We start from the raw sequence: 12,850 nt of genomic DNA on the forward strand, positions 1-12,850 counted from the left end.
GCCTGTTTCAGGAAACTGTAGCTATGAGAAGCACTAGAAAAAGAATTTCACCCATCTCGTGATCCGCTAAACTTGGTCTGTGGTGCTTCTGTTCAAAGTGCTGCCACACTCACCCCAGGTTCATGGGTTTGAACATGTGGTCCTTACCTCGGAAGTCTGGAGCCTTTGAGGCCAGCATGGGTGGCAGAGGTGTATCACTGGGGTTGACCTCTGGGTCTGGAGGGGCTAGCCCAGCCTCGGCTCTGGGCTAGCTCTCTGCTTCCTGCCTGCTTCGTGTGAAGGAGTCTGTGCCACGTACTTCTGTTAACTCTGCTGTCCCTTCTTGCTCCAATGGGCTGAAACCATTAGGGATGATAAGCTTTTTCTCCCTGTGATAGCTCTGGTTGGTTTTGTCACAGCTGCAAGAAAAGTCACTCCTATGCATTTTATGGATGCCATGACTTTAAAGTGATGACTGAGAGCACACTGTTTATTAAGAATGCCTTCTTGCCAGAAGTAGTGGCATATGCCTCCAGTGCCAGCACTCAGGACGTAGAGACAGGAGGCAAGTTTGAGGTCAGCCAGGGCTTCGTAAGAAGACCTTGTGTCACAAAATAAAAAGCAAACAAATGAAAAAGAATATTTTAATCCAAATTTACTTGTTTTTGAAACTCCATTCTTTCTCAGGTTAAAAAAAAAAAGTACAAGTTGTATTGTGACCTAGGCTGGCCTCGAACTTTCTATGTTAGTATAGAAAGTCGTAGTCTCTGCCTCTACTTCCTAAACGCGAGGATTACAGGTGCGTGTCACCGCGGTCAACCTTCAGCGTCTCTGTGTTCTGTTTTTTTACAGCCGTGAAGCTAGATCATGAAGGACTAGAATGGAATTGTCCCCTTCTGGCTTCCTTGAGTTAGCGTGAATTATCAGGACTAGCAGGGACAGTGATGGCAAAGGAACTGAAAGCGCGCGCATGAAACAGTGCCATCTAGAGGCAACTTCTCCAAATGACAGCTCACCGGGACCTTGGTGGGCGGCTGAAACAGCCGTCTAGAAAGGAACCTAAGGAAGGAGGGGAATCCATAAAACAGGAGACTGACCCAATCACAAAATGACATTCAATGGGAGTCTTTTTCTTGAAGGAACAAAATCTTGGGCAAACAGAATTTACATGGCACTTTGTTCCCTTACAGAGCCAAGCCATTTCACAGACAACCATGAAGGAAGAGGAATTGAGCACTTCACTTTGTCAGTTACAATTCATTAAAAAAAAAAAAAAAAGGTTCTGTATTTAGCTATGCCAGTGAAACTGAAGTGTTAAAGAAGAATTCCTATAAAAAACAAAAAACAAACAAACAAACAAAAACCAGCCAGTAGCAGCAAAAAAATGTCAAACATTTGTAAACAAACCTTTATCAACAACTTTATACCTTGTAACAAAATTTCCATACTCCTTGAAAGCATTAAATACATACAAGAGGGTACATTTGGTCATCTTTCTCTTACTATAGAATATCTGTTATCTGAGACAATGTTACCAGGAGCAGACACAATTTGGCGTCATCATTTGCAACAACTTTCTAGACCATTATGTAGCTGCAAAGGGCGGGCTTTCCAAATGTTGTCTCCGAGCTGTGATCCTGGCACAGCGGGGGCATCTCGAAGACTGGAAACACTGTTTGTGAAAGCAAGCCCTGCACCCTGCAAATGAGAAAATCAGTCGTAAGCAAATGTAGTCCTTAATTTCTTACATACACATGGATGCCTGTTCACATCCTGGGCAGGAAGAACACCTGAGTCCAGAGCCCAGGGTCTTACAGAAAGAAATCAACTATGCAGAAACTCTCCAGACTATCAGTCACTGGACAGCTCTTGGCTGTGAGGCTCAGGGACACAGTGGATGTGGTTAATGCTACATGCCTCCAGGTCAGCCCAAGCACTAGGGGCAGTTTCCCTAATCTGAACTTAGTGGCTGATGGCTCTTGCTAGGTGGTATTTTTGCTTCTCTTGAAATGATTCTAAATCAGTGGTTCTCAACCTTCCTGATGCTGCGACCCTTTAATACAGTTTCTCATGTTGTGGTAACCGCCCCTGCCCCACCCCCGCAACCATAAAATTATTTTCATTGTTACTTCATAACTGTAATTTGGCTACTGCTATAAATTATAATGCGAAGATCTGTTTTTTCTGATGGTCTTAGGCAACCCCTATGAAAGGGTCTTTCAAACCCCCAACCCATAGGTTGAGAACCACTGCTCTCATTCAAGGTCATGCCCTTTACTTGGTACCAGCCCATGTCTAGTGGCTGGTTGCTGTGGAATTGGAACAGTGCTGAAATGCTACCCACTCTGCCACCCAGAGCTCCATGAGCTAGCCCAGGGCATCCTGTAGCCCACCACTGTTCAGTCTCCCCACCCCCACCCCAGCCACCCCCACCCCACCCAGGTCTGCTGCCTTCACATCTCTATGGGTATTCAGTTAATTCTGGCCTGGAAATCCCTAGTTCAAGTCTCTTTTCTGGGGACCCTGTTCTGCAAGACGAGGGTATCCCAAGAAGAAACCATGTTCACATGAAAGGTGAAGGCAGGATTCCCTGCCCAAATCCTTCCCATGCCACAGAATTTAGAGAGCATACGATGCCCTCTGCAGCCTTGTCTGTAAAGGGACAAATAATTGGGCCTAGGAGATGGCTCAGTTGGCAAAATGTCTGCAACATAAACATGAGGAACCGAGTTCAATCCCTCAGAGCCCAATAAGATGTTGGGTATGGGGGCCGGGCGTGATGGCGCATGCCTTTAATCCCAGCACTCGGGAGGCAGAGGCAGGTGGATCACTGTGAGTTCGAGGCCAGCCTGGACTACAAAGTGAATGCAGGACAGTCAAGGCTACACAGAGAAACCCTGTCTCAAAAAACCAAAAAAAAAAAAAAAAAAGATGTTGGGTATGGTGATGCATGCCTACAACTCAGTATTAGGAGACAGAGGCAGGAGGATTGCAGGGACTGTGAGCCAGCATAGCATAATTGGTGAGTTCTAGCCCAGTGGGAAACCCTGTCTCAAAAATCAAGATGGATTGTGCCTGGGAAATGACACCTGAGGTTGACCTCTGGCCTCCACATAAGCACACACACACACATTACATACACACACATACACACACACACACACACACACACACACACACACACACACACACACACACGATCCAGTAGCAAATGCTTAGGCCGTGGGAACCATTTGGTCTCTGTAACAGCTCTATACTACGGTTCAGTGTTGGGTGGGATTGTAATATAGTTAAAACCAGTGGTGGCAATAGGCCAAAGCTGAGACCATCCTCTCCATCCAAAAATCCCAAGAAATATCATTCTTTATCCCTGTCCTACAAAATAGTCTGTGCTGTAGGCCCCAAACAGTACTGTGTCCAACCCACCCTCAGGTACACAGTGTACCGCTGCACATAAATACATAACTGTAGTTAAGTGACTGAGTATGGTGGTTTGAATGGAAATGCCCTTCATAGGCACATAGGGTGTGGTACTATTAGTGTGGCCTTGTTGAAGTACTGTGTGGCCTTATTGGAAGAAGTGTGTCACTGGGGGGTGGGCTTTGAGGTTTTGGAAGCTCAAACCAGGACCAGTGTCACTCTCTTCCTGCTGCCTTCAGATCAGATGACGATCTCTCAGCTCCAACAATAAAGCCCTAACTAAGACACTGAGAGTACGTATTCTTCTGCTTAAGTTAGTATTGTGATTAAGCTATTAAACTTAAACCGGCATCGCAAGCGAGTCAAGCACGATGAAGCTGATGTTGTGATTAAAGTACCTGAACATCTTCTACAGGTCATGGTCTGAAACGGGAAGATGACAGTCGTGCTCTGGCAAAACTCACAAATGAAGCCCTTCCCCTGGCACAGCTGCAAAAGAAGGCATCTGAGGTCACACGTTGGCACCGCTTCTGGTACTAGGGAAACTGGGCTACTTACTGTTTACACAGAACCATAAAGCATCAATTTTTTTTAATGTCTATGACTTTAGCCTTCAGAAGAACAGATCAGAACAATAACAACAACAACAACAACAACAAGAACAACAAAAGGCACATCCCATAATGGCTGCACTGGGCAGAATGGGCTCCTACAGGGTATGGGCTTTCAAACCAAGCAGCTGCAGGGTCCCATCTTGAGCCCCAGTGGGATGTACTTGGCTAGCTCATTCAGGGCTGTAATTCAATGCTCCCCATGCTCAGGGCTATGAAAGCTAAACGTGATCAAGAGTCAAGTGAGAAGCAGCTCCCTCCCTAGACGCTGCCACTAGGAAGGGAACCTAGCCCGGGTGAGCCCTCACCTCACAGCTGTCCACGTGGGCAAGGGAAGCTTTCAGGATGTCCTTGAGCAAGGGTGCCAGCAGTCCTTTCTTGATCCTGAGGAGGTCCTCCATGGAGAACAGGTGGCACTCGTCAGTCAAGTGGCTGGGAACTTGCTCAAACTCTTTCAGCGCGCTGCCGGAGAGGAAACAATCCCCTGAGTCACCAATGCCTTTTTTTTTTTCTTTCCTCCAATTAAAAAGCTCTCTTGGGACTGGGACAACGGCTCAGTGAGAAAAGTGCTTGCTGTGCAAGAAAAGGACCCACGTTCAGATCCGCAGCATGCACACAAAAAGCTGGACACGGTAGTGCATGCCTGCAATCCCAGTGCCGGACAGCCAGGAGGGGAGGATTCCCCAGAGCTCGCTGGAGCAAGCCAATTTGTGAATGAGCTCCAAGCCACGTGAGAGGCTATGTCTCAAAAAAATAAGGAGGAGAGTTATTGAGGAGACACCCAACATCAACCTCTGGCCTCCACGTGCACACAAACATATGTGCATAAACACACACATGCACACAAACATGTGCATACACATGCACACAAATACACTTATAAAACCTCTATAAATCTGCATTTGATAATGTGTATATAATGTAAATTTAGCTATTTTCCTATTACCTGGTAGATGTATATGTTATTTCTTATTTTAAACTCACTTAGTGTGACGTGTATCCTTCCTCTCTGTGAAGCCCTGGGATTCCTCACAGAGAACTACTCACAAGAGGCAGAGGCAGCCCCTTTCCCTCAGTGGGCAGATTAGGAAAATCAGTGTGTGCACACACTGTGGATTCTACTCAGCCTTCAAAAGGAAGGGAATCCTGACACGTGCTGCAATGTGGCTGGACCTTGAGAACATTTCCAGTGAAATGATACGGTCATAAAGAGATGCACATTCTATGACTTACATACACGAGGTACTTAAAATGGCCAGATTCATAAAGTGGGTTGCCAGGGGCCCCGGGATGTAAGAGGACGGAAAGGGAAGGTAGGAGGGTTACAGAGATTGGATCTTGCAAGAGATGGAAGTTCTGCAGATGGACGGCGGCGGTGGTGACACAATGGAAATGGCCTCGATAGCCACGAACCCACTTAAAGTGAGAGGGAGGATCAAACTCCATTGCATGCGTCCATCACAACCTATTGCATTTACTCTACTTGCATTACATGTATGCCCTAGCCACGGGATGAAGTATGCACTTTTGTCCTTGTCTTATCCCCACTCCCCCTTTAAAAAAAACTCACTTTTGTTTGTTTCTTTCAGTACTGGGGGGTCACGAATAAAAGGCCAGAGATACTGGGGAGTCCAGCATCATGACAAAATGCAAGGTAGGGAGTGTAGAGTGTCCAAGATGGGGGAATCATACCTGTCAGCAAACCTGCAAGTCTTCAACAGTTTCTTGATGTGAAAAAGTTGCTCCTGGATGTCCTAAGGCAAGAAGCCAGCCAGAGGGAATGAGACGCACGGCCAAGGACCCTGGCCAATGTGCTCAACAAAACTTAAAGTTATTTGAAATACTATGCTGGCAAGCAAAAGCAACTCTCCAGCAGACAGCCCTTACAGCAGGGGCTCAGAACGGAATCCTTGGGTCAACAAGGATTGGACAACCTGAACGGACACAGGTTTTTGTGGGGCCTTGGAAAGAGCCCACACAGGTAAGAGGCCCCAGGTTCATATACCCCCACAGTCTATCTGCTTTCTCTGGGGACACTCTGAAGGCAGAGTGACAAGCATTTCCTACCGTGGGAGAGATGGCTAACTTCCTGGACTCATTTCCTTCTCCACGGAGGCATCGACAGCTCACCTTCACCCTATCCAATTCCTTGGCTTTTGCATAGAGGCTGTGATTCCCACCTAACAGGTTGAAGACAGGCTGGTGCCATATGCTGTCCAGTAGCCATTTAGAGAAATTGCTGACTTGGTACTTCCTGAAGTCCCACATCCTCAGGATCCGCGCAGGGATGCAGGACTCTGCAGATGAGTGACAGCTGTCACAGAAGTACTTCCCCAGATATTCACAGTACCGGAGCCGCTTCACAAACTCTGTAGAGGGCAGGAGGGTGACACCATGCTCATGATGCTAAGAATCTTCCCTAGGCCACCTCCCCATACCTATCCAAGGCTCAGACTCAGAAGAACGTTCACCGTGAAAGCCAGATCCTACTGCCAGGCAGCGTAGGTGTGGTGTGGACTTGGGGATTTCACTGTGGCCATTCTTGATTTGTTTGGTAAGACAGATACCAGAGAAACAGAACCCTCCCCCACACTCCTGGACATGGAAGAGAGGCACAGCAAACTGCAGCAAGACAGCTTGGAGTCTCAGGCTAACAAAATGCAGCGTAGAACTGGGTTCGGAGATAGCCCACACATGAAGAACATATTCTAAAGCCATGCATGGTGACAAGGTGTAGCCTCCAAAAGAATTGTTCTTATAAATCTGAGAGGAAAATACGAGAGAGACAGAGAGACAGATGTGCACCACAGGGGCAGGGGTAGGGTACACGGATGGTGAGCTATACCCTAGACCTCCAAGAAGCTAAGGGTTAGGGATGCACATCCCTGCAGCATGGGGAAAACTGTTTCCTGCACTTTTGAATTTGCTAAAACAAACAAATGGTGCTTCTGAAATTTCTCCAGTAAGATATTTAGACGGACAAAAGATGTAGGGATGAAGGTGACAATACTGTGTCCTCACTACTCAGGCTAAGAAAGAAAACAACCCAGCCTATGTCTACCATGCAGGCATCCCTCAGCATTAGTGACCCGAGTCTGGTGTTTGTCATTCCTGGTTTGACTTGTAATTCAGACAACACAAGGTATAATTCTAGTTATTACATTTGTTAGATTCAGGGTGAGAAAGAAGGGCATAATGGATGGAAAAGCAGAGACTACACTCCATAGCACACTGAAGTTACTCATGACCATGTTCTGTTAAAAAAAAAATTAAATTCAGAACATGGTTGTTCTGGCAAGAGACCACATCCAAAGAACTTCTAAGTCTGTGTGATCTGGCTAGAATACAGACACACCTGTAGCCCCAAGAGACAGACAAGCAGATCTCTGAGTTCAAGGCCAGGCTGGCATAGAGCAAGTTTCAGGTAAAGAAAAGCTTAGGTTCAGGCATGGCACTACATGCCTTTCATCCCAGCACTCAGGAGACAGAGGCAGGCAGGTCTCTGAGTTCTAGTCAGTGCTGTTCAGTGAGTTCATAGAGTCAATGAGGGGAGAGGCAGTGCAGTGGGGTTGAGTTCATGGTAGTTCAGCTCACAGAATTCAGAGGCAGTTTTTTACCAGGACAGTTTTACAGTGACAGATTGAAGAAAGAACAGTTAAGACACAGATAAAGATAGAAGTAGAAGGAGCCAGAAGATTAGAACAGATTGCTAGAGTCAGTTTGAGGTCAAACAGAGCAATTTAGTGAGAAACTGAGAAAAGCCAGATTGAATCAGTCAGCTTGGAGAGGAGTTTGGGCCAGAACAGCTGAGTTAAACCATCCAGCCAGAGTTCAGAATGAACAAGGAATGGGTGAGCTTATTCAGCAGTAAATTCGGAGGTTGAAAACATTCTAGGTCTAGATTAGATTGTCTGGAGGCTAGAAGCTTCTAGGACTAGGCCAATAAAAGTTACTTTACAATGTTCCAAATGAAGCCTTGAAGAATAGACAGGAACCATTCTCCACTGGGCACTTAAGTCTGTTTCCCAAGCTTGGTAATGGCTAATATATGTTATTCTAAGCTTGTAATTCTGTGACTTAGGAACCTGTGTTTCCTGAGGAAAACACAGAGCAGTGAGGTCAAGCATCACAGTAGGGACACACAGGTAGTAACCTGGGACACACAGGCAGTGAGCAGGCAAGCTCAGTCGAAATCCAGTGTAGCCAGCAGGTCCCAGCCACTCCTTGCGGTCCCGTGCTAAAGGAGAAAGGGCGGAACTAATGTCTGCACTTGCTAAGTCATGGTGAGGAGGGTGTATGCAAAACAGTGAGCTCTCCAATAAACCTTAAGTACAAAAGGTATGGTACTGAGCATGCCTCTGACCTGTAACCCACGTGCCTGATCAGCCTTGGCAAGATGGAAAGCGGCAGGACAACATAAGGAGACAATAGTTTCCTCCTGATACAACACCTTTCCCTTTCCCTGACATCTTAAGTCTCCACCATCTCAGCATCCAGTCGCTCACTCAGCGAACTCCATCGTCAGCACAGAATAAATGTCAATCCCTCTCTTCATAAGACCATGAAGACAGGAAAAAAAAAAAAAGGTTCCTAAACCAGTGGCTCCCAGCCTGCATTTTGACCTCTAGGGATATTTGCAAGTATTGGAGTCATTTCAGTTGTCACTGTGTGAAGACTGCTGTGGCGGGGAGGGGGGGGAGCGGGGGGGGGGGGTGAGATTATGTAATGCAGAAAAAAAACCCTCAAACACATGAGGCCCCACTAACTCATCAGAACTGGAGTAGAGTAAACCCCTTCCAACTGTTAAAAATCAGGCACCGATATGGCCAGCCGCAGGGGACTTGACAGCAGGACACCAGGTACCAGGTGTCCAACCCCTGAAACTCATGGACAGCCGGATGCGTCATGACACGACTGCGTGTGCTGGGTCACCTAATAAGATTTGCTCCCTAGCCCCGTCCTCCCTTTCTCTTCCCGTCTCACTCAGAGTGAGTCTCTGTAATTTCTCCCAATAAAGCCTCCCACGTGGGACCTCTTACACGGTGTTGACTCTGCGCACCGTTGCTTAGCTCCTCCTTTAAATCCAAACACCAACAGCGGTTTTCTATCTCACGGAGTGAATGACGTGGAATGCAATTCTAGAAATCAGTTGGCAAACAAACCCTTTTAAAGACAGGGAAAGGTTTGTGGTGGCGCATGCCTTTAATCCCAGCACTCGGGAGGCAGAGGCAGGCGGATTGCTGTGAGTTCGAGGCCAGCCTGGTCTACAAAGTGAGTCTAGGACAGCCAAGACTACACAGAGAAACTTTGTCTCGAAAAACCAAAAATAAAATAAAATAAATAAAGACAGGGAAATGACTGCTCTGCTGCCCAGTTCAGTTGCTATGGGTGACATGGATCACTGAGGACCAAAATGTACGGAGTGTGACTTAAAAAAACCCCGAAGTTTAAATTTTCATTAACTTTGATTTTGTGATGCTACATAGACGGGTTGGCTGCCGCATCAGATAGCGCAGCTCTAGCATAAAGCTGACTAGAGAGAAATAGTAACCAGATGCGCTATGCAAAATTAAATTGGGAAGGGACCCGTACATGATGATGCTTTGCAGACAGCAGTGAGAGCAGACTAGAGGAGATTTTACAACATGAGTAAGGCGCTGTCGTAGTTAGGATTTCTATTGCTATGATGAAATACCATGACCAAAAAGCAAGTTGGAGAGGAAAGGCTTTATTTGGTCTTATACTTCCACATCATAGTCCATCACTGAAGAAAGTCAGGATGGAAACCCAAACAGGACAGGACCCAGAGGCAGAAGCTGATGCAGAGGCCGTGGAGGGGCGCTGCTTACTGGTTTGCTCCTCATAGCTTGCTCAGCCTGCTTTCTTAAAGAACCCAGGACCACCAGCCCAGGGATGGACCCCATCCACAATGAGGTAGGCTCTCCCCCATTAATAGCTAATTAGGAGGATGCCTTACAGCTGGATCTAATGGTGGCATTTTCTCAATGTGTGTCAAGTTGACATAGACTAGCCAGCGTGTGGGGTAGAGGGTAAAAATGACTCATGTGTGAGATCGGAGGGGGCTCAGCAAGAATGTCAAAAGACTGTGGAATTCTAGACTGAACTCTAAAACAGATTAAAAAAAAAAAGCTGTGTCTAGTAGAGTCTGACATTTAGCCAAGGGTATTGAGCCAATGTTAACATCTCAGATGTAGTGATCGCCCTGTGACTGACATTGGCAGAAGCTTGGGAGCCCTTTGCCCTATTTCTGCAGCTCTTCTGTAAGTCTAAACGATCTCAGAATTCAAAGTGAAAATAAGCAGAAGAATTAGACGAAGGTTGGAGCTGGTGACATCATCAGGCAAACCCATACTGCAGCTGCTCTGCCGTATCTTCCTCTCCTCCACTGGCTTCCCAGTTGCCAGCGGCCCTTTGCCCTTGCACATCCTGGGGCTAATCAACTTCTTAACCCCTCTCCACCTCCACCCCAGATTAATGAAGTGCAAATGTGTCAATTCCACAGCAGTCTCGCCCTCCTCCACCTTCCTTATCTTGCCATCCAAGATAGGAAGCAGATTCCTCTGCAGGGGTAGGACCTGCAAGATTCCCTGCTGTACTGACAGCATTTGAAGGAATGTACTAGGAAGGTACTTAAGGATTGGTGGAGTGGGTCATGTCTGTGTGGCTTTTGACCCATGCAGTTGATGTTTAGTGTGACATTAGGATGTACAGATTATCTGATGGGCCTGCTTCTTGCTAGGCTAGCTGGAAAAAAATGAGTCATTTAAACAAGATGCAATATATCTGACCTCAAGCTGTACTATAGAGCAACAGTAATTAAAACAGCATGGTACTGGCACAGCAATAGGCCGATTGATCAATGGAATCGAATCGAAGACCCAGAAATGAATACACACACACATATGGTCACATGACTTTTTGAAGCCAAATCTATTCAATGGAAAAGGGATAGCATCTTCAACAAATGATGCTGGTCTAACTGGATGTCTACATGTAGAAAAATGCAATTAGACCCATATGTATCACCATGCACAAAACTCAAGTCCAAGTGGATTAAAGACGTCAACATAAAACCAGAGACACTAAGTCGGTTAGAAGAAAAAGTGGAGAAGAGCCTGGAACACATTGGCACAGGAGACAACTTCCTGAACAGAACACCAAGAGCCCGGGCCTTACGGTCAACAATTAATAAATGGGACCTCATGAGGCTGAGAAGTTTCTGTAAGGCAGGAGACACTGTCAACAGAACAAAACAACAGCCTACAGTATGGGAAAAGATCTTAACCAACCCTACATCTGACAAAGGTCTAATATCTAAAATATATAAAGAACTCAAGAAATTAAATACCACCAAACCAAATAACCCAGTTAAGAAATGGGACTCAGAACTAAACAACGAATTTTCAACATAGGAATATTGAATAGCTGAAAAACACTTAAAGAAATGCTCAACATCTTTAGTCATCAGAGAAATGCAAATCAAAATGGCTCTGAGATTCCATCTTACACCCATCAGAATGGCTAAGATCAAAACCTCAAGTGACACCACATGCTGGCGAGGTTGTGGAGAAAGAGGAACATTCCTTCATTGCTGGTGGGAATGAAAACTTGTACAACCACTTTAGAAATCTATCTGGCACTTTCTCAGAAAACTGGGAATAAGGCTTCCTCAAGACCCAGCTATTCCACTCCTTGGAATATACCCAGAAGATGCTCCACCACACAACAAGGACATATGCTCAACCATGTTCATAGCAGCCTTACTCATAATAGCCAGATCTTGGAAACAACCTAAATGTCCCTCAGTTGAAGAATGGATAAAGAAACTGTGGTACATTTGCACCACGGAATACTACTCAGCTATTAAAAACAAGGAAATCCTGAAATTTGTGGACAAATAGATGGAACTAGAAAGGATCATACTGAGTGAGTTAACCCAGAAGCAGAAAGACTCACATGGTATATACTCACTTATAATTGAGCACTAGCCCAAAAGGCATGTCCCATGAAAGTCTTCATTTACCAGGAGATTGGGATAGATGTGAGGACATCCTACTGGGACTCTAGGTAAGAGAAATATAGGAGAATGGGGAAATAGAAGGATCCAAAAGGTCCTAGAAACCTACAAGAAGAACATCATGATGGATGGATCTGGGGACAGGGGGTCTGTTCAAACTACTGCACCAACCAAGGACAATACAAGCAGTAAACATCAAACCCCTACTCTGATCTAGCCAATGGACAGGACATTCTCCACAGTTATGTGGAGAGCAGGGACTGACTCTGACACGAACTCTGGTGCTCCATATTTGACCACTTCCCCTTGGTGGGGAGGCCGGGTTGCACTCAGAAAAAGAATAAACAGGCTACCAAGATGAGACTTGATAGCCTATGACCATATAGTGGGGGAGGAGGTCGCCCTCGGTCATAGACCTAGGGGAGGGGAATAGGGTGAAAGTGGGAGGGAGGAACAGGAGGATACAAGTGATGAGATAGCAATTGAATTGTAATCTGAATAAATTAATTTAATTATAAAAAAGATAAAGAAGATGCAATGTAGCCAGGCGTGCTGGCACATACTTTTAGTCCCAGCACTCAGGAGGCAGAGGCAGGCAGATGGATCTCTGTTAGTTTGAGGTCAGCCTGGTCTACAAAGAAAGTCCAGGATAGCCAGGACTGCACAGAGAAATCTTGTCTTTAAAAAAAAAAAAAAAGGACGATGCACTGTGATTGTGGTTCTGTGCAGTAAGATAGAGGAAGCCCTGGCTAGTTCTGCTTTCAGTTTTAATGTCTTGAAACAGACATTTTCTCTGGAGAAC

The 12,850-nt window shown here is 45.9% G+C and overlaps 1 protein-coding gene across 2 annotated transcripts in view; it reads right to left on the reverse strand.

The window, feature by feature from the left end:
- Positions 1–1,077: 1,077 nt before the first annotated feature.
- RUBCNL (rubicon like autophagy enhancer) overlaps positions 1,078–12,850 on the reverse strand; it is a 48,393-nt gene continuing 36,620 nt past the window's right edge. For both annotated transcript variants that reach the window (XM_084766974.1, XM_084766975.1), the window contains exons 10-14: positions 6,141–6,379; positions 5,703–5,764; positions 4,319–4,472; positions 3,798–3,888; positions 1,078–1,677 (exon numbers count right to left, since the gene is read on the reverse strand). In XM_084766974.1, coding sequence (XP_084623100.1) covers positions 1,565–1,677; positions 3,798–3,888; positions 4,319–4,472; positions 5,703–5,764; positions 6,141–6,379 — 659 coding nt within the window. In that variant the 3' untranslated portion in view covers positions 1,078–1,564. The remainder of the gene's footprint in view (positions 1,678–3,797; positions 3,889–4,318; positions 4,473–5,702; positions 5,765–6,140; positions 6,380–12,850) is intronic.

This window comes from Acomys minous (assembly GCF_964271855.1).
Source record: "Acomys minous genome assembly, chromosome: 18".
In the NCBI taxonomy this organism is placed as follows: Eukaryota; Metazoa; Chordata; class Mammalia; order Rodentia; family Muridae; genus Acomys; species Acomys minous.